General features: G+C 44.5%; 1 protein-coding gene across 1 annotated transcript in view; it reads right to left on the bottom strand.

Moving 5' to 3' along the window:
* Pard6g (par-6 family cell polarity regulator gamma) overlaps positions 1-27,454 on the bottom strand; it is a 103,699-nt gene that overhangs the window by 56,079 nt on the left and 20,166 nt on the right. Inside the window, exon 2 of the mRNA XM_004662626.2 lies at positions 2,706-2,928. Coding sequence (XP_004662683.1) covers positions 2,706-2,928 — 223 coding nt within the window. The remainder of the gene's footprint in view (positions 1-2,705; positions 2,929-27,454) is intronic.

Raw genomic sequence — 27,454 nt, 5'->3', positions numbered from 1 at the left:
TGGGTTATGACTTTGTCCTTTCTTTTTGTTATCGTGTGCGTGCGTGCGCGCTTGTGCTGGGGGAGGCATGCCATGGCCCACATGTGGAGATGAAAGGACCGCTGAGTGTCAGGTCTCGCCTTCCATCTTGTCTGAGGCAGGGTCTCTTTGTCTGTCACTGTTGCATTCCCCAGTCTATCAGGCCGGCAGACTTCCTGGATGCTCCCGTTTCCACCGTCCATCTCGTCATAGTCTGGCTGAGATTACAGACGCTTGCCACTGCATCGGACGGGTTCTGGGACCCAAACTCACACGGACCTACTTCCAGCCCCTTGGACCATCTCCCCGGCCCAGTGTAACTACTTCTCATGGCAGGCTGGTGTCTCTTCAAGTGGATCTGTGCACTCTGTCGGCACCCGCCGCGGGGGGACACATAGGTTGTGTCAACCCTGGGGCTGCTGTGAAGGCTGCTGCTGTGCACGCTTCAGTGTGCGGGTCTTTGTTTGTGATCTCACAGTAAGTCAGCGGGCGGCACCATGAATGCTTCCACTCTGCAGTCAGGGACAGCACGAAGGTGCAGGACACAGAGCGAGAGTCTGGCCTCCGGATGTGAACCCCACAGCCAGCGCCCACAACCTCAGCTCTGCTGACCTTCCACCCAGCACGCCACTATAGCTTGTTCTGATCTTTGCTTGGGCTCAAGTTTTCCCCACAGTGCCGTTCCCAAGCCCCGACAGGACACCATAACGAAGCTCCTGGCAGCAGACATGGTGCGATGTAGCTCCCTTTGCCAGGGTCCCCCACTGGCTACTCAACTCTGAGGCTACCAGTGCACTCTGCATGCAGTGGGTCCACTCTAGAGAGGAGGACAACCTTCTTCTCACAGTGCATACAGTAGGTCTGCCCCAGGAAGGAGGGATCATCATTAGCACATCAATTATTAAAATGCCCTTTTGGGGCTGAAGACATGGCTTAGCAGTCAAGGTGAAGCCTAAGAACCCATGTTCAACTCTCCAGATCCCACGTAAGCCAGACGCACAAGGTGACGCATGCATAAGGCTGCACATGCATACAAGGTGGCGCATGCATCTGGAGTTCAATTACAGTGGCTGGAGGCCCTGGTGCACCAATTCTTTCTCTCTCTAATTACAAAAAAAAAAAAAAGTCGGGGCTGGAGAGATGGCTTAACGGTTAAGCGCTTGCCTGTGAAGCCTAAAGACCCAGGTTCGAGGCTCAATTCCCCAGGACCCATGTTAGCCAGATGCACAAGGGGGTGCATGCATCTGGAGTTCATTTGCAGTGGCTGGAGACCCTAGAATACCCATTCTCTCTCTCTCTACCTACCTCTTTCTCTGTCTGTCACTCTCAAATAAGTAAAAATGAGCAAAAAAATTTTTTAAAAAAAGTCCTATTTTAAGCTGGGCGTGGAGGCTCACACCTTTAATCCCACCACTGGGGAGGCCGAGATAGGAGGATCACCAGGAGAGGAGTTTAAAGCCAGCCTATGCTGGAGTTGACATCTTGCCAAAAAAAAAGAAAAGAAAAAAAAATCCAAAATAAAAATAAATAAATATGTCCTTTTTTTTGTACTTCCAGTTCTCACCTGCAGCTATCTCTTTTCCTTCAGTGTTTTATTTAGAAACAAAGCTTTTCCAAAATTAGATGAAAGAAAAAAAATTCTGAAATGTACCTTTGGGAAGTGAGCAGCATAAGATCCCACATTGGGCCCATGGCTGGGATTCTGCCCCAACCCCCCTTCAACCACCAACCTATGTTAGTAATTCATTTCAGCACAAGATGATCTTGTGTTTACTTACAGTAAAGCCAGGACTTCAAAGGTAAAAGTTAACCAGTTATCATTGAAAGCTAACATTTCCCCTTAACCGCACAAAGGTATGGAAAATGCATCCTAGGGCCCTCACATTTCATCCTTAGGCTACTGACAAAAGTCACTTTGTTACTGAACTCACTTGCTTCCAACTGTAACAGTAAAAGTATCAGTATTATTTTTTCTTCTGTATTTAAAAGGCAAAAGCCAGTATTACTTATAGAGAAAAATGCAGTTTAGTGTTAAACCTTTGCTTTTATTGTATTTTTTTTTTTTTTTTTTTTGAGGTAGGGTTTCACTGTATAGCCCAGACTGACCTGGAATTCACTATGTAGTCTCAGGGTGGTCACAAACTCACGGTGATCCTCCTACTCTGCCTCCTAAGCATACGCCACCGCACTGGCCCTTTATTTTTAAAAGATATATAGAGAGAATTGGTGTACCAGGGTCTCCAGCTACTGCAATCAAACTTCAGATGCATGCATCACCTTGTGCGTTTGGCTTATGTGAGTTCTGGGGAGTTGAACATGGGTACTTTGGCTTTGCAGGCAAGTGTCTTAACTGCTAAGCCATCTTTCCAACCCCCTTTAAAAGTTTTATTTATTTATTTATTTGTGTGTGTTTAAGGGTCTCTTGCTGCTGAAAACAGTCATCCAGCTTTACCAGGGAGGCAGAGGAATTGAACCCAGACTAATAGGTCTTACACCAAGCCATCTCCCCAGCCTGCTTAACCTTTTAAATAAATGAATGTTGAGCTCAAAATTAAAGTTTAAAATCCACTGCTACAAGACAGCAAACTGAATCTCATGGTCCCAAGCTGACACAAATTTAAAAAAAAAAAATCTATTTCTTTATTAAATGACTGCTGAGTGAGCAGAGCAGCTCAGCTTCACCGTACCTCGCTTCTGGATGAAGACTCTGAGAAGGGGATTTGCACTCGAGACTGCCTTGCAGAAGTTGTCATCATTGTTGATGGGCAGGAGGTCCCCATGCACGTCGGCATAGCCGATGGTCACTTCGGTGTTGGAGATGTGGTGGGTGTGCACGACCAGCTGGTAGAAATCTTCAAACTTCCCAGGCTTATGGCGGTCCAAGGAGAACCTTCGGAATTCAGCCCCAAACTGCAATGCAAGAGATGGAGTAAGTAAGCACTGGGAAGTCATCCAGGAGAAGGTGCAGTTTGGTGGGCTGGAGAGATGGCTTAGCAGTTAAGTGCTTGCCTGTGAAGCCTCAGGGCCCCGGTTCGAGGCTCAATTTCCCAGGTCCCACGTTAGCCAGATGCACAAGGGGGCGCACGCGTCTGGAGTTCGTTTGCAGTGGCTAGAAGCCCTGGCGCGCCCATTCTCTCTCTCTCTCTCTCTCTCTCTCTCTCTCTCTCTCTCAGTCTCAAATAAATAAATAAAAGTAAACAAAAAACTTAAAAAAAAAAAAAGAAGGTGCAGTTTGGTTACTGAGCCCCCATGAGCCTGCAAGAGGCACTCGGGTTTTGTTCTCAACTGGTGCTGAGTAAGCAAGACGTTACTGGGAAGGGAAAAGGACATTAAAGAAGAAATACAAACAGAGCAGCAGCTCCCCCTGCCCACGTGGGATGATGTCCTGAGCTCAGGACTGGACAGATCATTGCGCTCTGCTGTTGGAAAATCAACATCGCCATTCCTCATAAATCTACATGCTCCATGCTCACGAAAGTCTTCCTGGGAAGTTGGGAATCGAACGTGGACCATCAGGCTTTGCAAGCAAGTGCCTTTTATTGCCAAGCCACCTCTCCAACCCAGACCTTTTTTAGAAATACATATATTTGAGGCTGGAGAGATGGCTTAGCAGGTAAGCGCTTGCCTGTGAAGCCTAAGAACCCCAGTTCAAGGCTCGATTCCCCAGGTTTAAAGACTCAAGGGGAAGCTCCATGATGGCAGGATAAAATGATTTCATGAGCAGAGGGTGGACATCACCCCCCTGGGCAACATAAGGCGGACAATAGCAACAGAAGAGTGTGCCAAACACTGGCAAGGGGAAAATGGCTATAATACCAATAAGCCTGTCCCCAACAATACACCGCCTCCAGGAAGCCTTAATTTCCAATTGCCATCAGCTGTGGAGACTAGCATTCAGAACACCTAAGTTTATGGGGGTCACCTGAATCAAACCACCAGATGTTTGTATTTATTTATTTATTACTTTGCAAGAGAGAGGTGGGAATGAAAGGCAGAGAGAAGGCCTCCTGCCAAGGCATATGAAATCCATCACATGTACTACTTTGCACACAAAGCTCTGAGTTCAATCCCCAGCACCCACCAATAGGGTGTGGTGGCACATGATCCTAGCACTCAGAAGGTGGGAAGAAGGAGGATCAAAAGTTAAAGGTTGCGAGGGCAGCCTGAGACTACATAGTAAATTCCAAGTCAGCCTGGGCTTGAGGGAAACCCTACCCCCCAAAACACAAAAATAAAAACAAAAAAAGTTGAAGGTTGGAGCCGGGCATGGTGGTGTACGCCTGTAATCCCAGCGCTCAGAAGGCAGAGGTAAGTGGACTGCTGTGAGTTCAAGGCCACCTTGAGACTACAAAGTGAATTCCAGGTCAGCCTGGGCTAGAGTAAGACCCAACCTCAAAAAAAAAAAAAAAAAAGAAAGAAACAACAAAATAGGTTGAAGGCTGGGCTGGAGGGATGGGTCAGTGGTTAAGGCGCTTGCCTGCAAAGCCAAAGGACCCAGGTTCGATTCCCCAGTACCCACATAAGGCAAATGCACAATGTGGTGTATGCATCTGGAGTTTGTTTGCAGAGGCTGAAGACCCTGGTGTGCCCATTCTGTCTCTCTCTCTTTCTCTCTCCCTCTCTCTTTCAATCTCCCAAATAAATAAATAAAAATTAATTTTAAAAAGTTGAAGATTATTATTAACTATGGCTATATAGCGAATTTGAGGCTAGCCTGGGATACTGTCTCTAGTTTTTTAAAAAGGCTAATGCACTCATGTGCTAAAAAGTTTTATTTTGAAATGAAATATTTAGGGCTGGAGAGATGGCTTAGCGGTTAAGCGCTTGCCTGTGAAGCCTAAGGACCCCGGTTCGAGGCTTGGTTCCCCAGGTCCCACGTTAGCCAGATGCACAAGGGGGCGCACGTGTCTGGAGTTCGTTTGCAGAGGCTGGAAGCCCTGGCGCGCCCATTCTCTCTCTTTCCCTCTATCTGTCTTTCTCTCTGTGTCTGTTGCTCTCAAATAAATAAATAATTAATTAAAAAAAAAGTTGAAGATTATTATTAACTATGGCTATATAGCGAATTTGAGGCTAGCCTGGGATACTGTCTCTAGTTTTTTAAAAAGGCTAATGCACTCATGTGCTAAAAAGTTTTATTTTGAAATGAAATATTTAGATCATGTTAGAAATTACATCAGTTGTAAGCATATTAAAAAAAACATTTAGATCCCAACTTAGTAAATTACCCATTCATAGTGTGTTACAGTTTCATTTTCACGGTCTTGGTGTTCGGGAAGGAGCTCGGGGCCTTGTGCACAGTAGGTATGCAATCTACCAGTGAGCTACGCCCCTAACACAGTAGTAGCTTTTCAAAATTAATCCAGGGAATATTCACATTGAAGCCCACTGGCCACTCTGAAAGGTCCAGACACCGTGCAAGGCAGGCTGCCAAACACCCTCCTCTCCACCCTCACGAGTATGTGGGTGCTTGTCAACCCAGCAGGGCTGGGATCCCCTCCTCAGTCTCGTCTATGTTTCCTCATCCTCTCACAGCCCACACACAAAATGCTCCAAGGGACTGTCCTGTCCTGCCCTGGAAAAGTTACCTTTTTAAATGTTTTTATGATTATTAACAACTTCAAAACAAACAACTTCCATAATGATAGACAATAAAATATGATAATTCCCATCCTCTGCTACTTTCCTCTTCACAGCTCCACTCTCCATCATATCCCCTCCCCCTCTCAATCAGTCTCTCCTTTATTTTGATGTCATCTTTTCCTCTTACTATACTGGTCTTGTGTAGGAAATGCCAGGCACTGCAAGGATTTTTTTTTTCTTCCTCTGAGGTAGGGTCTCCCTCTAGCCCTAGCTGACACGAACTTACTCTGTAGTCCCAAGCTGGCATTGAACTCACAGCAATTCTCCTACCTCTCACAAGTGCTGGGATTAAAGGTGTATACCACCACCCCTGGCTTCTGAAATCCGGTTATCTTATACTGAACTGCAACCAAAGATCAGTACCCACTAAGAAAAGCTGTAGGAAGATGGTATATAAACATCTAAAAAAATGTTCTATATCCCTAGCCATCAGGGAAATGTAGATTAAAACTACGTTGAGATTCCATCTCACCCCTGTCAGACTGGCTACCATCATGAAAAGAAATGATCATAAAGCTGGCGAGGATACAGAAAAAGAGGAACCCTTCCACACTATTGGTGGGAAAGCAATCTGGTCCAGCCATTGTGGAAATCAATGTGGAGGTTCCTGAGACAGCTAAAAACAGATCTACCATATGACCCAGCTATAGCACTCCTAGGCATATATCCTAAGGACTCATCTCACAACCTTAGAGATACTTGCTCAATCATGTTTAGTGCCGCTCTATTCACAATAGCTAGGAAATAGAACCAGCCTAGATGTCCCTCAACTGATGAGTGGATAATGAAGATGTGGCACATTTACACAATGGAGTGCTACTACTCAGCAGTAAAGACAAATGAAATTTGTAGGAAAATACATGGATCTGGAAAAGATTATATTTAGTGAGGTAACCCAGGCCCAGAAAGCCAAATGTCACATGTTCTCTCTCATATGTGAATCCTAGCTACAAATTATTGGACTTCTATGTGAGTAGGAATAAAAACCAGTAGCGGAGACCAGTAACCTAGAAAGGGGATATAAAGGGAACAGAAAGGGAGGGGGGGACTTAACAGGATGGAATTGTACACATGTAACTAGAAGAACAGATTAATGGGGGTGAAAAGGACTAAGTGAGGTCAGAAGAAGGGATTGAGTAAAGGAAAGGTGGCGGAAGACCTAATCAAAATCTAAGAGGATATAAATAAGTCATATGTATGGAAACTTACTTTTTGTTGTTTATTTGTATTTTTTTTTCCAAGGTAGGGTCTCCCTCTAGCCCAGGTTGACCTGGAATTCACTCTGTATTCTCAGGGTGGTCTCAAGCTCACAGCGATCCTCCTACCTCTGCCTCTGCAGTGCTGGGATTAAAGGCATGCACCACCATGCCCCCAGCATGGAAACCTACTTTTTTTTGAAAAATAGAACACTCAGAAGCCAATGATAGTTACAGAAAATTTTCAGTGCCAGGGATGGAAATGGAATACCTTTCAGTGAGTTGTTGGCCAGGGAAGTCACTGATACGCCCAAAACATTATAGGCCATTGCCAAGGCCCTTGGTATCCCACCAGGAATAGATGGTAAGACCCTATTGCTGAAGACTCCACATACTTAGGCTGCAAGGCCACTGAGAAATCCTGCTGGAACTGAGCTGATAACCTCCTCCATGTAGACCAGCTGACAGAAAGCTGGAAGAAGCCATTCTGCATGCAGTTCAATGGGAGAGAGAGAAATCAGTGAGGATACTCAACAGTGAACACTACAAGCCTCATATTTGGCCAGCCAGGCCAAATGAGCCAACGGGTGCAATAGTGGCACGTCTGTCATGGTGGAAACCAACTGCTCTCTAATTGGACTGGAGGCCCATTCCATGCAAAGGAATACATGCCTGATATTGAAAACCTACAGAAGGGGTAGTCATGAGCCTTTGAGGTGTAAGTCTGCTGGTGTTGGGCTAAATGTATATACAACGTTCACCAAACTGCCCAGTAAGCACTTCTCTTAGTATTCATATCCACATATTAATGCTACTCTCACTTTGGGTTAGAGAACCTGCTCTTTTCAGATGGCAGTGACCTTCGCATGACTCAGAAGGCACCATGGTGCTGAGAAGAAGTGACAGAGGAGAGCTCAGCACTGAAACATCTCTATCACATCTTCCAAGCCTCAGGGTCCATTGTGAAAGAGGGGGCAGAAAGAACGTAAGAGCCAAAGGAAGGGTAGGATCTTAATGTGCTCCTCCAGACACAAAATGGCCTGGATATCCATGACCTCGCAGTGCCTGACACTATCTACACAAGAGCATCATAATAGGAAGAAAAGATGATAACATTAAAATAAAAGAAAGACTGGCTGGGCATGGTGGCGCACACCTTTAATCCTAGCATTCAGGAGGCAGAGGTAGGAGGATTGCCATGAGTTCGAGGCCACCCTGAGACTACAGAGTGAATTCCAGGTCAGCCTGGACAGAGTGAGACCATACCTCAAAAAAAAAAAAAGAGAAAGACTGATAGGGGAAGGGGATATGATGGAGAGTTGAGTTTCAAAGGGTAAAGTGGAGGGAGGGAGGGAAGTATCATGGGTTATTATCTACAACTATGGAAGTTGTCAATAAAAAAAATTAATCAAAAAATTATTTGTTACCCTTTGGAGGACACTAGGCAACCAAACTATTATGAAAACTGATAAATAAAGGAAAGAATCAAGATTTTTTTTAAAAATATTTTTTTGTTCATTTTTTATTTATTTATTTGAGAGCGACAGACACAGAGAGAAAGACAGATAGAGGGAGAGAATGGGCGTGCCAGGGCTTCCAGCCACTGCAAACGAACTCCAGACACGTGCGCCCCCTTGTGCATCTGGCTAACATGGGACCTGAGGAACCTAGCCTCGAACCGGGGTCCTTAGGCTTCACAGGCAAGCGCTTAACCGCTAAGCCATCTCTCCAGCCCGAAGATTTTTTTTTTTTTTTTAAATGAGAGCAGAGAGCAAGAAAGAGAGAAAGAGAGAAAGAATTGGTGTACCAGGGCCTCCAGCCACTGCAATCAAACTCCAAATGTATGTGCCATGTTATGCACATGCATCACCTTGTGCATCTGGCTTACATGAGATCTGAGGAGTTGAACATGAGTCCTTAGGCTTTGCAGGTAAGATCCTTAACCACTAAGCCATCTCTCCAGCCCAAGAACTTTAAAACATATTTTTATTTTATTTCTTTGCAAGGAGAGTGGAAGGGGTAGAGAGTATGAGCTTGCCAGGGCCTCTTGCCACTGCAAACAAACTCCAGACACATGCACCACTTTGTGAATCTGGCTTTACATGGATACTAGGGAACTGGACCCAGGCTGTTAGGCTTTGCAAGCAAGAGCCTTAACTGCTGAGCCATCTTTCCAGCCCTCCAAGATCTTTTCTAAAGTAGGAGTACTTGTTACTACAAAGTTAATAGTTACATAACTCCTTAGTTTCCATAGCTTCCAGTTCAATAAATCATCATGTGATAATCATACTTCAGAATTTTACAGGTGACCCCTCAATTTTTATTTCTAGGTGGTAAACACTGTGGGAAAGAAATCTTCACCTTTTAAGACTCTTAAAAATTAATGTCGAAAGCCGGGCGTGGTGGCGCATGCCTTTAATCCCAGCACTCGGGAGGCAGAGGTAGGAGGATCACCGTGAGTTCGAGGCCACCCCGAGACTCCATAGTGAATTCAAGGTCAGCCTGGGCCAGAGTGAGACCCTACCTCGAAAAACCAAAAAAAAAATTTAAAAATTAATGTCAATACAAAATTCTAAGACCAATAAGCAAAACTGTATTTGCCTCAGCTGGGCATGGTGGTTCATGCCAGTGATCCTAACACTCAGAATGCTGAGGTAGGAGGATTTCCATTAATTCAAGGCCAGCTTGGGCTACACTATGAGTTCTAGACAAGTCCTGGCTAAAGAGTGTGACTTTGGAGCTGGAGAAATGCTTAGTGGTTAAAGCACTTGCCTGCAAAGCCAAAGCACCCAGGTTTGATTACCCAGGACCCACGTAAGGCAGATGCACATGGTGGTGCATGTATCTGGAGTTCATTTACAGTGGCTGAAGGCCTTGGCATGCCCATTCTCATTCTCTACCTCTCTCTCTCTAATAAATAAATAAAAATGAATTTTTTTTTTTTTAAAAGAGTGTAATTCTGTCTCAGAAAAAGAATATTGCCAGGTGTGGTGGTGCACGCCTTTAATCCCAGTACTTGGGAGGTAGAGGTAGGAGGACGGCCGTGAGTTTGAGGCCACCCTGAGACTACATAGTGAATTCCAGGTGAATCTGAACAACAGTGACCCCCTACTTTGAAGAAAAAAAAAAGTCGCACCGATTAAGAGGACAAACGATCCATCAAGCGGTACCCTGTGTATGTGTAACGTCTGCTGCTGTCTGGCTAAATGTAAAAACTATGCTCATCAAGCTGCCCAGTAAGCACTTCTCTTAATGTTCATACCCATATATTAATGCTACTCTCATTTTTGGTTACAGAAGCTTCTCTTTTCAGATGACAGTGACCTTGGGATGACTCAGCAGGCATCACGGTGCTGAGAAGAAGTGACAGAGGAGTGCTCAGCACTGCAATATGTCTATCACACCTTCCAAGGCTCAGGGTCTATTGAGGAAGAGGTGGTGGAAAGAATGTAAGAGCCAAAGGAAGGGTAGGACTCCTTACAACGTGCTCCCTCCAGACACGAAATGGCCTGGGTATCCATGACCTCACAGTGCCTGACTCTGCTTATATAAGACCATTATAATAGGAGGAAAAGATCATGACATCAAAATAAAATAGAGACTGATTGAGAGGGGGAGGGGATATGATGGAAACTGGAGGTTCAAAGGGGAGAGTGGGAGGCGGGAAGAAATTACCATGGGATATTGTTTACAATCATGGAAGTTGTCAATAAAAAATAAATTTTAAAAAAGAGGTACCCTATGTAGGTAAATAATGCTGCCTCCAGAAGCCATGGGTTATTAAATGAAAATGCAAGTGCCAAGGGTGGGCCCCCTCCCTGGGAGCTATTGGTCAGAGAGGCCCCCAAAACAATATGTGTAATTGCCACTGCTTACCAACTAGAGTTAGAAGGTAAGACCCCACTGTTGAAGACGCCACATATCTTTGGTCACAGGATATAGAGAAATCAAGCTGGAACAGGGCTGGAAATGTCCTCTGTGCTGGCTAGCCTATGCAAGGTGCTGCGGGAGAATATTAAATCATACTTGGCTTTGGATGCTGTGTCCAACACTTCCGATGAGCCAGGTAAGGTGTGGCCCCTGATGTAATAGTGGCAAGTTGGTTATGGGGGTAACCCAACCACTTTCTGGTTGGATTTGAGGCCTGCTCCACAAAAGGGAATTTATGCCTTGTGCTATAAACCAAATTGAAAGTCTGTGGCTGAGGCGGTCATAGGTCCTAGTGAGGAAGCTCTTGTTTGTTTGTTTGTTTTTAAATTTGTGATTTTTATTTATTTATTTGACAGAGAAAGAGAGAGAGAATGGGTGTTCCAGGGCCTCTAGCCACTGCAAACAAACTCCAGACGCATATGACCCCTTGTGCATGTGGCTAACGTGGGTCCTGGGGAATGGAACCTGGGTCCTTTGGCTTTGTAGGAAAACAGCTTAACCACTAGGCCATCTCTCCAGCCCTCTTGTTGTTTTGCTACATGGACAAGCTATGCTTTCCACCTGCCTTCTGAGTAACTCTGTTTATGCCCTACAGATTAGGGCAGCAGTCAGCTCTGACCAGAGAAGCTTCTTTTAGCAGTGGGCAGCGGCAACTGCAGAGACTCACAACTGGTCAAAGTGCAGAGAGTAAGTTTTGGCTGAGTGCTCAGTCATAAATGGAAAAACTGTATCGCCCTCTCCAAGACTCAGGGAACATCACGGAAGAAGGAGCAGAAAGAATATAAGAATCAGAGGAAGTGGGGGAGTAAATACTGTGGGACTCTGGCTTCTGGGTATGACATGGCCATTGTATGCTCTCAACTCACAGCAGCTGTGACAGCATGCACAAGACTGGACCTGTCAACATCCTGCCATGGAGGGCCCAGTGTGTATCGCATGCCTTTAATCCCAGCACTTGGAAGACCAAGGTAGAAAGATCACCGTGAGTTAGAGGCCATCCTGAGACTACATAGTGAATCCCAGGTCAGCCTGGGCTAGACTGAGACCCTACTTTGAAAAACCAAAAAAAAAAAAAAAAAAGTTTAAAAAGAGGCAGGAAGCCAGGTGTGGTGGCACATGCCTTTAATCCCAGCACTTGGGAGGCAGAGGTAGGAGAATTGCTGTGGGTTTGAGGCCACCCTGAGACTACATAGTGAATTCCAGGTCAGACTGAGCTAGTGTGAAACCCTACCGTGAAAAGCCAAAATAAATAAATAAATAAATACAAATACGGGACTGGAGAGATGGTTCAGCACTTAAGGCACTTACCTGCAAAACTTAACAACCCAGGTTCAACTCCCCAGTACCCATGTAAAGCCAGATGCACAAAGTGGCGAATGCATCTGGAGTTTGTTTGCAGTGGCTAGAAGCCCTGGCACACCCATTCTCTCTCTCCTTCTCCTTATAAATAAGTAATTAAAAAAATATATTTATTTATTTATTTATTTGAGAGCAAGAGAGAGAGAAAGAGGCAGATAGAGAGAGAGAATGGGCACGCCAGGGCCTCCAGCCACTGCAAACTAACTCCAGATGTGTGCATGCGCCCTCTTGTGCAAACCTAACCCAAGCTACCAGAAAGTTGTGGATAAAATATGTTAAAGAAGAGATAAACAGATTAGATACTGTAGAAACAACAGAGAAAACAACAGAACCAAAAGTTGGGTCTTTGGGCTGGAGAGATGGCTTAGCAGTTAAGCGCTTGCCTGTGAAGCCTAAGGACCCGGACCCACGTTAGCCAGATGCACAAGGGGGCGCACGCATCTGGAGTTTGTTTGCAGTGGCTGGAGGTTCTGGCGCACCGACTCTCTGTCTCTCTCTATCTGCTTCTGTCTCTCTCAAATAAATAAATAAAAAATAATACTTAAAAAAAAGTTGGGTCTTTGAAAAGATCAATGAAATTGGCAAATCTTTCCGTAGACTGACCAAGAAAACATTCAAATTACTAAAATCAGGAATGAAAGTGAGGGCATTATTATTGGTCTGTAAGAAGGATGGATTACAAGCCTTCTTCATCCAAGGATCCAGGATTCCTGGGAGAAAGATCTGATTCTAGACTATGATACAAGAAACGTGAAAGATGAACAAGGCCATTTTATAAGAACAGAGTGAAGAAACACTAAAAGCAAAACAAAACACACACACACACACACACACACACACACACACACACACGGGGTGAAGGAGACAGGAGCCACCTGGGACAGCTGTCAGGGGCCACAGCTGAAATAATTTGAGCAACAAATCCCATGTCCATGAGTCCACACTTATATAAATAAGTGACTGAATAAATAAATGGGGCAGACAGATCTCCTATGCAGAAATACCAAATGATTTATATAGACACCAACCGATAAATGAGGCATACAAAATGCATTATATGCATATACCAGATGTGATTCAGCCATAGGAAGGGCTTTAGGCACAGCAGTCCATGCAACAACAAAGAGTGTTGAAAAAATTATCCTAAGCTAAGTAAGACAAGAAGCTATTCAGGGCTGGAGAGAATGCTTAGCAGTTAAGGCACTAGCCTGAGCAGCCTAAGGACCCAGGTCCAATTCCCCAGTACCCACGTAAGTCAGATGCACAAGGTAGCACATGCATCTAGCATTTGTCTGCCCTGGTTGGAGACCTTGGCACACCCACTCTCTGCCTCTCTCTCTCACTCTTTCTCTCAAATAAATAAATAAAATATTTTTAAAAGGCTATTCATTACTGATTCCACGCATAAGAAATGCCCAAAATAGGCAAATCAACAGAGACAGAAGTTGTCATTGTGTTGCCATAGGATGGAAGAAAGAAGAAATTAAAAGTGTTAGCCAGGGCTAGAGAGATGGTTTAGCAGTTCAGGCACTTGCCTGTGAAGCCTAAGGATCCAGGTTCAACTCCCCAGACCCCACGTTAGCCAGATGCACATGGTGGCGCATGCGTCTGGAGTTCCTTTGCAATGGCTGGAGGCCCTGGTGCATCCATTCTTCCCCTCCCCCTTCTCTCCTCTCTCTCTCTCTCTCTCTCTCTTTCTCTCTCTTTCTCAAATAAATAAATAAAAATAAAAGTGTTAGGGCTGGAGGGATTGCTTAGCAGTTAAGGCATTTGCCTACAAAGCCAAAGGACCCAGGTTCTATTCCCCAGGACCAATGTTAGCCAGATGCCCAAGGAGGAACACGCATCTGGAGTTCGTTTGTAGTGGCTGGAGGCCCTGGCAAGCCCATTCTCGCACTCTCTCTCCCCCTCTTTCTGTCAAATGAATAAATAAATAAAAATAAAATATATTTTTTAAATTTTTATTAACATTTTCCATGATTATAATAAATATTCCATGGTAATACGCTCTCCCCCCCCCACTTTCCCCTTTGAAATTCCATTCTCCACCATATTACCTCCCCATCTCAATCATTGTACTTACATATATACAATACTAACCTATTAAGTACCCTCCTCCCTTCCTTTCTCTTCCCTTTATAGCTCCTTTTTAACTTACTGGCCTCTGCAGAAGCCCAATCATCTGTAGCTAGGATCCACATATGAGAGAGAACATGTGGCGCTTGGCTTTCTGGGCCTGGGTTACCTCACTTAGTATAATACTTTCCAGATTCATCCATTTTTCTGCAAATTTCATAACTTCATTTTTCTTTACCGCTGAGTAGAACTCCATTGTATAAATGTGCCACATCTTCATTATCCACTCATCAGTTGAGGGACATCTAGGTTGGTTTCATATCCCAGCTATTATAAATTGAGCAGCAATAAACATGGTTGAGCACGTACTTCTAAGGAAATGAGATGGTTCCTTTGGATATATGCCTAGGAGTGCTATAGCTGGGTCATATGGTAGATCAATCTTTAGCTGTTTTAGGAACCTCCACACTGATTTCCACAATGGCTGGACCAGATTGCATTCCCACCAGCAGTGTAGAAGGGTTCCTCTTTTTCCACATCCCCGCCAACATTTATGATCATTTGTTTTCATGATGGTGGCCAATCTGACAGGAGTGAGATGGAATCTCAATTTGTTTTAATCTGCATTTCCCTGATGGCTAGTGACATAGAACATTTTTTTAGATGCTGATATGCCATTCGTATTTCTTCCTTTGAGAATGCTCTATTTAGCTCCGTAGCCCATTTTGTGATTGGCTTGTTTGATTCCTTATTATTTAACTTTTTGAGTTCTTTGTATATCCTAGATATTAATCCTCTATCAGATATATAGCTGGTGAAGATTTTTTCCCATTCTGTAGGTTGCCTCTTTGCTTTTTTCACTGTGTCCTTTGCAGTGCAAAATCTTTGTAATTTCATGAGGTCCCAGTGATTAATCTGTGGTTTTATTGCCTGAGCAATTGGGGTTGTATTCAGAAAGTCTTTGCCAAGACCAATATGTTGAAGGGTTTCCCCTACTTTTTCCTCTAGCAGTTTCAGAGTTTCCTGTCTGATGTTAAGGTCTTTAATCCACTTGGACTTAATTCTTGTGCATGGCGAGAGAGAAGAATCTATTTTCATCCTTCTGCAGATATATATCCAGATTTCCCAACACCATTTGCTGAAGAGGCTGTCTTTTCTCCAATGAATATTTTTGGCATTTTTATCAAATATCAGGTGGCTATAGCTACCTGGGCTTACATCTGGGTCCTCTATTCTGTTCCACTGATCTACATGTCTGTTTTTGTGCCAGTACCACGCTGTTTTTGTTACTATGGCTCTGTAGTATAGGTTAAAATCAGGTATGGTGATACCACCAGCCTTATTTTTGTTGCTCAGTATTATTTTAGATATTCGAGGTTTTTTGTGAATTCAAATGAATTTTTGGATTGTTTTTTCTATTTCCATGAAGAATGCCTTTGGGATTTTGATAGGGATTGCATTAAATGTGCAGATTGCTTTTGGTAAGATTGCCATTTTCACAATATTGATTCTTCCAGTCCAGGAACAAGGGATGTTTCTCCACTTTCTAGTGTCTTCTGCAATTTCTCACTTGAGTGTTTTAAAGTTTCCATTGTAGAGATTCTTTACTTCCTTGGTTAGGTTTATTCCAAGGTACTTTATTTATTTATTTTTTTGATGCAATTGTGAATGGGAGTGATTCTCTGATTTCATCCTCTGTGTGTTTGTTGTTAGCATATATGAAGGCTACTGATTTTGTATCCTGCTACATGGCTGTAGGTTTTGATCAGCTCTAACAGTTTGCTAGTAGAGTCTTTAGGGTCCTTTATGTATAGAATCATGTCATTTGCAAATAGTGATAACTTGATCTCTTCCTTTCCAATTTGTATCCCTTTTATGTGTGACTCTTGCCTTATTGCTATGGATAAGACTTCCAGAACTATATTAAATAAAAGTGGGGACAGTGGACACCCTTGTCTTGTTCCTGATTTTAGTGGAAAAGCTTCCAGATTTTCCCCACTTAGTAATATGTTGGCTGTAGGCTTGTCATAAATAGCTTTTATTATTATATTGAGATATGTTCCTTCTATTCCCAGTCTCTGTAGGACTTTTATCATGAAGGGATGTTGGATTTTGTCAAATGCTTTCTCTGCGTCTAATGAGATGATCATGTGATTTTTGTCCTTCAACCCATTTATATAATGTATTACATTTATAGATTTGCATATATTGAACCATCCCTGCATTTCTGGGATAAAGCCTACTTGGTCAGGGTGAATGATCTTTTTGATATATTCTTGTATTCTGTTTGCCAATATTTTGTTGAGAATTTTTGCATCTATGTTCATGAGGGAGATTGGTCTGTAATTTTCTTTTTTTGTTCTATCTTTGCCTGGTTTTGGTATCAGGGTGATGCTGGCCTCATAGAAGGAGTTTGGTAGAATTCCTTCTTTTTCTATTTCCTGGAAAAGCTTAAGAAGCAATGGTGTTAGCTCTTCCTTAAAGGTCTGGTAAAATTCAGCAGTGAATCCATCTGGGCCTGGGCTTTTTTTAGTTGGGAGATTATTGATAACTGTTCAGATCTCCATGTTTGTTATAGGTCTATTTAAGTGATTAATCTCATTTTGATTTAATTTATATAAATAAATAAAAATAAAATATTTTTAAAAAAAATAAAAAGAAAAGTGTGAGCCAGGCAAGATGGTTCACATCTTTAATTCCATGAGGCTGACGTAGGAGTAATGACAGTGAGTTTGAGGCCAGCCTGAGCTACAAAGTTTCAGGTCATCCTGGGCTAGAGTGGGACTCTTAGAAAAAAAAAGAGTGTGTATATGTGAGAGAGAAAGAGAGAGAGAGAGAGGAGAGAGACAGGGAGGGGAGAAAAGTGTTGCTAGTGGGTATGGTCACAGGAGTCTATGTTTGGGTGAAGAAAATGTTCTAAAATTAGACAGTGGTAATGATTGCAACTCTGTGACTATTCTAAAAACCATCAAATTTTACATGTTATAGGTGTGAATTTTATTTCATGTTAATTACAGCTTATAAAGCTGTTACTTAAAAAAAAAAAAAAAAAGACCTCACCATAAAGATTACCTTTTCTTATTTAATTTTTTTTTTTTCAATGTAGGGTCTCACTCTGGCCCAGGCTGACCTAGAATTCACTATGTAGTCTCAGGGTGGCCTTGAATTTTTGGCAATCCTCCTACCTCTGCCTCCTGAGTACTGGAATTAAAGGTACGTGCCACCATGCACAGCAGCTTTTTCTTTTTTAAATAGCTAATTGGGGCTGGGGAAATGGCTTAGTATTTAAGGCATTTGCCTGTGAAATCTAAGGATCCTGGTTCGATTCCCCAGGACCCACATAAGCCAGATGCACAAGGGGGCGCATGCATCTGCAGTTCGTTTGCAGTGGCTGGGGGTCCTGGCGCGCCCATTCTCTCTTTGTCTCTTCCTCTCTCTTTCTCTCAAATAAATAAATAACAATTAAAAAGATTAAATAGCCAGTTGAAGGTTGATTTTAAGCTATGTCCAGGAGCATGGAAATCTGGACAAATCATTTTTATTGTGACATTTTCATTCACATAGGGTATTTTGATCATGACTACCTTTATTGCCTCTCTTATCCTCTTTTCCCCATGCACTGAGGCCTTACTCTTCACAATGTGCCCTCTCTGCATTTATGTCTTTCCCCCTTACATTTTTAAAATTTTTTATTTATTTATTTATTTGAGAGCGACAGACACAGAGAGAAAGACAGATAGAGGGAGAGAGAGAGAATGGGTGCGCCAGGGCTTCCAGCCTCTGCAAATGAACTCCAGACGCGTGCGCCCCCTTGTGCATCTGGCTAACGTGGGACCTGGGGAACCGAGCCTCGAACCGGGGTCCTTAGGCTTCACAGGCAAGCGCTTAACCGCTAAGCCATCTCTCCAGCCCTCCCCCTTACATTTTTTTTAGCTTTTTTAAAAATTAGTTTTCTATTCAGCAAATACAGGCAGTTTGGTACCATTATTAGGCTCATCCGTGATCTGCCCCTCCCCATTGGTCCCTCCTTGTTGAGGTATATGGGTTGTGCATTGTGGGGTTAGCCCACAGTTCTTAGTACGATAAATGTCTCTGCGTATCCTGACCCAACATGTGACTCTGACATTCTTTCCGCCCCCTCTCCCGCAAAATTTCCCAGGAAGCAGTTAGACATGTGCCACATGGAGGCTGTGATTTTGCTCCAGGTACATAGGAAACCTCACAGCACTGAGGCTGGGGTGGGGGGACGTCCAGCACCTGCTGTGGGCATACGATTGACAGAACGTGAACAATTAAGAGCTCTGTAATTGCTGGGCCTGTGGAAGGAGGCATGAGCTGTGTGAGGCTGCAGGCTGCGTGCAGCCCAGCTGGCAAGGCCAGCTTTTCCAGTTTGAATGGGTCCCAGGTTGATGAGTGGCCAGGAAGACCAAGGGCAGGCACTCCAAACAGGGCACAACTTGCCTTCCCTCACACACCTGCCTCCACCTGACCCCTAACTGCAAAAGTTCCTCTGGTCTTCTCCGATTCAGAAAGCTTTTATGAAGGGTGGTGTTTCTTGACTCTTGGGGCTCTCTGGCTGTGTCTGTCATTCAGTGTCTATTTCCAAGGATATTTTATCACCATTTCTATGGTCATTCCTCACTCTCTAAGTTAAAAGATCTTTAAATTGGGCTGGAGAGATGGCTTAGTGGTTAAGGCACTTGCCTGCAAAGCCGAAGGACCCAGGTTCGATTCCCCAGTACCTGCGTAAGCCAGATGCACAAGGGGGCACATGTGTCTAGAGTTTGTTTACAGTGGCTGGAGGCCCTGGTGTCCCCATTCTCTGTCTCTCTTCTCTTTATATCTCTATCTCTTCTTGCAAATAAATAAATGAAATGAAATAATTTTTAAGATACATTTTTTAAAAAAGATACACTTTATTATTATTTATTTAAGGGGGGAGAATGGGTGCACTAGCGCCTCCTGCCACTGTAAACGAACTCCAGACGCATGCACCCCCTTGTGCATCTGGCTTATGTGGGTCCTAGGGAATCGAACCGAGGTCCTTTGGCTTTGCAGGCAAGCGCCTTAACCACTAACGCCATCTCTCCAGCCCCTAAAATAATTTTGAAAAAAAGATCTTTAAAATATAATTTTCTTTATCTGGATACCTAATGGGGTTCAAACTTATCACACTTAAATTCATTCTGTATAGAAACATGTTTAATTCAGAATATTAAGACTCTAAAAGAATAAAACCCTTTTTGTAGGAGCTGGGAAGATGGCTCAGCAGGTCAAGGCACTTGCTTGCAAAGCCTGCCGACCTGGGGTTCAATCCCTCAGCTATCCATGTAAAGCCAGATAGACATTCATTTGCAGCAGCACGAAACCCTGGTAAGCACACATGTGTACACACACACACAAATAAATATTTTTTTAAAATAATTATTTAAAGGGCAGGTGTGATGGTGCACGCCTTTAATCCCAGCACTTGGGAGGCAGAGGTAGGAGGATCGCTGTGAGTTCAAGGCCACCCTGAGACTCCACAGTGAATTCCAGGTCAGCCTGGACTAGAGTGAGACTCTAACTTGAAAAAACAAGAACAACAAAAAAAGTTATTTATTTGATGGGCAGGGGAGGGAGGGAGGGATTATAGTCATGACAGGGCCTTTTGGCGCTGCAAACAAACTTCAGATGCATGCCATTTTGTGCATCTGACGTACTGTGGGGACTGGGGAATCAAACCCAGGCCGTTAAGCTTTTCAAAAAAAACACCTCTAACTGCTAAGCCATCTCTCTAGCTATATATGTGTGTATATATAATATATATATATAAAAAATATATGTATACACACACATACATACATACATATACACATACACACATACATATGCCCTTTATGTAAAAGAAACAGAAATTAAAGTCCTTTTGGCCTGAGTCCTGACTCAATCCTGGCAAGCCCCCTCTGTGTCTGAGGGTCTCACAGCTGGACCCACTGAGGTATGTACTTCAAGTTTGGACAGCTGTCTTCTTCATGTCCTCAATTAAATTGTAAGCATCTCAGTTCTCAGTTGGCAGGTCCCTTTTAAGCTCCCCAATACTAAAGGCTCAGAGAGGGTGGAGACTTGCCCTAGGCCAAAACGTGTCTTGATTCCAGGATGGAAATAAGACCTTTATTTCCTGACTCTTACTGTTCTATCTGAAGTACAAACTCCGGCCATCAGAAGCCAACAATGTCTGCATTCTTCTTACTACTGAAAATATACTGGTATGAATCTAAAACTGTCTCCTGGGCTGGAGAGATGGCCCGGCAATTAACTGAGCTTCCTGTGCAAGCATCAGGACCAGAATGGGCCTCAGACCACCAGAGTTTGAACATCTCAGAACCCACATAAATAGCTGGGCATGGTGGCTACTCATGCCTATAACCCTAGTCCCACAAGAACACAGTGAACCGAGAATCATTAGAGCCCGTGAAAAAAAAATGGCAAGCTGTAGAATTAGTAAGAGATTTTGCTTCAAATCTAGACTGGGCAGGAGCAGGAAAACCAATGTTCTACTCCATCCACTGTAGGCCAGCGCACCCCGGTGCAAGCAAGCCTATGAGGTACCATAAGGGTACATTCAGTGTACACCACACCATATCACACACAATATTAAGACATACACACACACACACACACACACACACACAGGCCAACAAACAATTTTTCCTAAGGTTATGTTTTCAAGACTTGGTTGCCAACTGATGGGATTTTGAGGGATAATTAGGACCACAAGGACTCTGACAGAACCAGTGGTAGAACCTGCTTGGGGACGTAGGTCACTAGGAGGTGTGCATTGTGGGGTTTGCCTTGACCCTTCCTCCCCACCTCTCTCTGCTTCCTGGCTCCCATAAGTTGAGCAAATTTTCACACCCTTCTGTCATGACATTCTACCTGACCACAGGCCCAGAAACAGTGCAGCCAGCCAAGCATGGACTAAACCCCCTGAAATCGTGAGTCAAAATAAATGCTTCTGGGCTGGAGAGATGGCTTAGTGATTAATGCGCTTGCCCGCAGAGCCCGAGGAGCCATGTTCAACTCTCCAGATCCCACATAAGCCAGACACGCAAAGGTGAGGCAACCGCAAGGTCGCACATGCCCACTAAGTGTGGCACAAGCGTCTGGAGTTTGGAGTAGCTGAGGCCCTGGTGTGCCAACTCTCTCTCTCCCTCGCTCTCTAAAATAAAAACGTAAAAAATCAAAAAAAAAATAAATTCTTCATTCCTTTCTTCTCTCTTATTTAATTATTTACAAACAGACAGAGATACGGTGAAGAGAGACATAGAGAAAGAGAGAATGGGCACGCCAAGGCCTCCAGCCACTGCAAATGAGCTCCAGATGCATGGGCCGCTTTGGGCATCTGGCTTTATGTGTCTACTGGGGAATCGAACCCAGGTCTTCAAGTTGGTCTCTCAAGTATTATACCATTATGATGAAAAGGGATTGACACATGGTCCTTGGGCTTCATCTAACTCGTTCAGCAGTGATTCATTTAAAAACTCCTTCCTGGGATGGGGAGGTAGCTCTGTGGATAAGGCACCATTCACTGCTCAAGACTGAGTCACGGAGTTCTATCCCCAGGACCCCACATAAAAATCTGGAAGCTATGGCGGGCTTCTGTAATCCCAGCACAGTGACAGAAAAAAAAAATCTCTCAGATCAAGTGAAGCACAACAAAGAACAACAGTAGAGCAAAACGCCAGAGAGAGGAGCTGGAGAGATGGCTGAGCAGGTAAGGTGCTTGCCTGCAAAGCCTAACGACCCCAGTTCAATCCCCCAGCACCCACATAAAGCCAGATGCACAAAAGCGCGCATGTATCTGGAGTTTGTTTACGGTGACTAAAGGCCCTAGTGTGCCTATTTTCTCTCTTTCTCTCTTCCTCTTTCTTGTCTCTCTGTCTCTTTGCCTCACATGAGGTAGAAAGGTGAGAATGACCCAAATATTCTCTTCTGACCTCCACACAGGTTCTATGGCATACATGCGTCCGCACTCACAGACACAAATAAAAAAAAAAAATTTTTTAACTTCTTGCTGAGAGATGGGGAGATAACTCACTTGGCGAAATGCTGGATATGCAAATAAGAAGATCAAAATTCACTTCCCAGAACCCATGTTTAAAAAAAAAAAAGCGGGTTGGAGAGATGGTCTAGCTGTTAAGCGCTTGCCTGTGAAGCCTAAGGACTTCGGTTCGAGGCTCGATTCCCCAGGACCCACGTTAGCCAGATGCACAAGGGGGCACACGCATCTGGAGTTCGTTTGCAGTGGCTGGAGGGCCTGGCGCACCCATTCTCTCTGTCTACCTGCCTATTTCTGTATCTCTCTCTCTCTCAAATAAATAAATAAAAATAAAATATTTTTTTTAAAAGCCAGCATGGTGACACACACTGGCCAGCCAGTCTAGTCTTCTTAGCAAGCTACAGACCAATGAGAGACACTATCTCAAAAAAACAAAAACAAAAACGGTGGACACCATCTGAGGAATGACACGTGATGTCATCTTCTGGCCTCTACATGCACACATATATAGATGCACATGCAACTGAACACATTTGTATACAAACCAAAAAACTGTCTTGGGGTTGGGGAGATGGGTCAGCAGTTAAAAGCACTTGACTGAAAAGCCAGCCAGTCAGGGTTCAATCCCCCAGTATCCATGTAAAGCCAGATGCACAAAGTGGCACATGCATCTGGAATTTACTTACTCCCTGGCAAATCCATCTCTCTCTAATTTAAAAAAAAAAATTAACTTGTTGAGCCAAGGTGCACCTCTGGTAGCCAGTGAGCTGTAGGTGGCCCGTTTTTTCTTTTTCTTTCTTTTTTTTTTTTCTTCAGGTTTTCGAGGCAGGGTCTCACTCTAGCCCAGACTGACCTGGAATTCACTATATAATCTCAGGCTTGTCTTGAACTCATGGCAATCCTCCTATCTCTGCCTCCAGAGTGCTGGGATTAAAGGTGTGCACCACCTCACCTGGCCTGATTTTTAGTCTGTGTTAAAGTGGTTTAAAAAAAAAAAACAAAACTATTATCAGCTAGGCATGGGGGCACACACCTTTAATCCCAGCACTCGGGAGGCCGTAGGAGTTTGAGGCCACCCTGAGACTCCATAGTGAGAGATGGCTTAGCTCGCCTGTGAAGCCTAAGGACCCCAGTTCAAGGCTCGATTCCCCAGGACCCATGTTAGCCAGATGCACAAGGGGGCGCACGTATCTGGAGTTCGTTTGCAATGGCTGGAGGCCTTGGCACGCCCATTCTCTCTCTCTCTCTCTCTCTGCCTCTTTCTCTCTCTCTGTTACTCTCAAATAAATAAAAATGAACGAAAAAAATTTTAAAAACAAAAGAAGTATTATTTCGTGCTGGGGGGAGGGAGGTGCACACTATGGCACGCAGGTGGAGGTCAGAGGCCGTCAAGGTGTGTGTGCTCTACCTCTGACACAAGAGCCTTTTGCCCCTGCACACGAAGGTCAGCCTGGCTGACCCTTGAGTTTCGGATTTTCCTGGCCCCATCGCTCACTGTGGCAGGCATGTTGGGATCACAGATGCATGCATCGTTTTACATCTGCTTTACATGAGTGCTAGGGATTTAAACCCAGGATGGCACATTTTGCAAGCACCTTTAACCACGGAGCCATCTTCCCATACCCTAAAGTGGCCTTTTTTGTGAAGCTGAGGTACAGTGATCACCAGCCTCACGCTGAGCCACATCTAAGCCTCCCCTTGTCAAGGCTCAGAGAAGCATGAGCAACCAGCAGCACTACCCACACGGGCTGCTGCCGCCCTACTCAGGGAGGACACTGGGCCAGGGCCCCTCCGAATTCTTTCATGACCCAGAAAGGAAGCCTCCCACTGACTGCATCATTCAGTAAGGGCCCATGCCTTGTCCTGTGCCTAATAGCTATTTGGGTGGATGAAATGCAAACATACCACCTCTGATCTCCAGGCTACTTGGGAGAGATGTGCTATCCTCTCTACAGAGGTAGGCAACGAAAACCCAGACGTAAGGGGCTCGCCCTTGGTGCCTCTGCTCCGCTCTGCCAGGGTCTGAGTTGCTCCCTAGCTCACCTCCCTGTTCAGTTAGTTTTCACACAAAAAAAATGAGAAAACATCTAGAGGTGTAAGTTTCTATTTATTTCATATGTATATTGGTTTTGAGGTAGTGTCTCACTCTATCTCAGGCGGACCTGGAATTCACTATGTAGTCTCAGGGTAGCCTCGAACTCATGGCGATCCTCCTACCCTCTGCCTCCCGAGTGCTGGGATTAAAGGCGTGAGCCACCACGCCCGGCATGTTTCTAATTATCTTTGTTTTTGTTTTTCGAGGTACGGTTTCACTCTAGCCCAGGATGACCTGGAACTCACTTTGTCTTCCCAGGCTAGTCTCGAACTTACAGCAATCCTCCTACCTCTGCCTCCTTACTGCTGGGATTAAAGGCAAGTGCCACTACCCCCAACTGAGTTTGCTTTTAAAAAAATTTTTGTTTACTTATTTATTAGCAAGCAAGGTGAGAGAGAGTAATAGAGAAAGAGTGTGGATGGGCACGCCAGGGTCTCCTACCACCGCAAATGAACTTCTGATGCATGCTTCACTTTGTGCATCTGACTTTACATGGGTACTGGGGAATTGAACCCAGGCTGTCAGGCTTTGCAAGCAGACACTCTAACCACTAAGCCATCTCTCCAGCCCACGAGGCATGAGTTTCTGACTCTGACTTTCTGTCATCCTTTGTCATTTACTCAAAATACTCTGTTTTGTGTTGTTTTTCTTCTTTTGTTTTGTTTTTTCCCTAAAGTGTGCTTTCAGCCAGGCATGGTGGCGCACACCTTTAATCCCAGCACTCAGGGAGCAAAGGTAGGAGGATGGCTGTGAGTTCAAGGCCAACCTGAGACTACATAGTGAATTCCAGGTCAGCCTGGGCCAGAGTGAGCCTACCTCAAAAAACATACAAACAAACAAACAAAACAGTGTGCTTTCCTCTTCTGCACCCATGTTGCAGTAGTGTTCACCTCTAACATGATCTGAGAAGTTGACACCCATGTACTGGTAAACACAGTTCTTCTCAGTAAACCCCCAGAAATCATGTTACTCAACACCTCCAAGGGAAGGATAGCTGAGGTCTGGTGCCACGCCCAGGTATACGCTGGAAACCAGACGATGCATACACGCCCTGCTGGGGCTGGCTCCCAAGGGTCCCACACAGACGTCTGACTGGGGGAGACAACACTTACCACACAGAAACGCCAGGGGATACAGTCAACGATACCCCTGCTCTGTATGTTAGCCTAACATGCACACCTCCTTAAAATAAAGATAGATAGCCATATAACCACATGCTTCCAAGCTTAAAAAGTACTCAAGGGCTGGTGAAATGGCTTAGTGGTTAAGGCACTTGCCTGTGAAGGCTAAGGACCCTGGTTTGATTCCCCAGGACCCATGTAAGCCAGCTGCACAAGGGGGCGCAGGTGTCTGGAGTGCGTTTGCAGCGGCTGGAGGCCCTGGCGCGCCCATTCTCTCCTATCTGCCTCTCTGTCTCAAATAAATAAAGTACTCAAGAAAGCCGGATGTGGTGGCGCATGCCTTTCATCCCAGCACTCAGGAGACAGAGGTAGGAGGATCACCTTGAGTTCAAGGCCATGCTAAGACTACATAGTGAATTCCAGGTCAACCTGGGCTAGAGCCTACCTTGAAAAATAAACAAACAAAAGTATTCAAAATCCTCTCTGAGCCACTCAAGCCCGCTGTGGTACCCTGAATGTGAGATGTTCCCCCCAGCCTCATACTTAGTTCCCAGCTGGTGGCGCCTTGCTGGTGGAGGTAGGTCATGGGGGGGGGGTGTGGGAGTATGTGCTTGAAGCCCTATTAGGTGATCACTAAGAGAGCTCAGTAGGACTACTTCCTCCCAGCTGAGGTGACAAGATGCGACACCCTGCTGTCCAGCTTGTGCCATGCTTTCCTTGCCATGATGAAGTTTCCATGGAAACTGTAAATTGAATAAATTCTTTTCTCCCACAAGCTGCTTCTGGTTGGGTGTGTTGCCCCCAAAATAAAGACATAACTACTGCAGCCTCCTTCCCAGGCAATCAATGATTCCAACTTAAAAATATTTTATTTGCCGGGCGTGGTGGCGCACGTCTTTAATCCCAGCACTCGGGAGGCAGAGGTAGGAGGATTGCTGTGAGTTTGAGGCCACCCTGAGACTCCATAGTGAATTCCAGGTCAGCCTGAGCCAGAGTGAGACCCTACCTCGAAAAACCAAAAAAAATAAAATAAAATAAAAATAATTTATTTGTTTGCAAGCAGAAGAGAGAGAGAGAAAAAAAGTATGGAAATGACAGAACCTCTTGCTGCTGCAAATACACTCCAGATGCATGTGCCAGTTTGTGCATTTGGGGAATCAAACCCCAGGCCAACTTAAGACTATCAAGCAAGTGCCTTTAACTGTTGAGCCACCTCCCCAGCCCCTTCAAATGATTTTTGTTGTTGCTTATTGTTTTTGTTTTGTTTTTGAGGTAGGGACTTGCTGACATGGAATTCACTATGTAGTCAAGCTGGCCTCAAATTCACAGCAATCCTCCTACCTCTGCCTCCCAAGTGCTGGAATTAAAGGCATGCACCCCCCCCCCCCCAGATTTCTTAGGATTTTTTGTGGGGAGCAAAAGATTTTTTTTAATATTTTATTTTTATTTATTTGAAAGAGAGATACAGAAACAGGCAGGTAGAGAGAGAGAGAGAGAGAAAGAGAGAGAGAGAGAGAATGGGCACACCAGGGCCTCTAGACACTATAAACAAACTCCAGATGCATGTACCACTTTGCACCTCTGGCTTTACATGGGTACTGGAGAATCGAACTCAGGTCATTAGGTTTCACAGGCAAGCACCTTAGCGGCTGAGCCATCTCTCTAGCCCCCCTTCAAAAGATTTTATGCCCAGTAAGACAAATACATGCAAATTGTATATCTTCCCTCTTTTCCCTTTCTTCTCCTCCCCCATTCTCTTCCCTTCTGTTCCTTCTGACAGAGTCATGCTATGCAGTCTAGGCTGGCCTTGAACTTGTGATCTTCCTGCCTCTACCTCCCAAATCATGTGATTTATAGGCAGTTGCTACCTCACCCAACCTTCCTTCTTCTTTCTCAACAACAGCAGCAAACCGTCCAAAGGGTAAACCCCATACTCTCCTCACTGAATTTACATGTTGCAAAAATGTTCCTTTGCTGC

This window comes from Jaculus jaculus, chromosome 2 (genome assembly GCF_020740685.1).
Source record: "Jaculus jaculus isolate mJacJac1 chromosome 2, mJacJac1.mat.Y.cur, whole genome shotgun sequence".
NCBI classification, from domain to species: domain Eukaryota; kingdom Metazoa; phylum Chordata; class Mammalia; order Rodentia; family Dipodidae; genus Jaculus; species Jaculus jaculus.
Note: the sequence above shows the minus strand (reverse complement) of the source record. Positions and strands in the feature narration are given on the sequence as shown.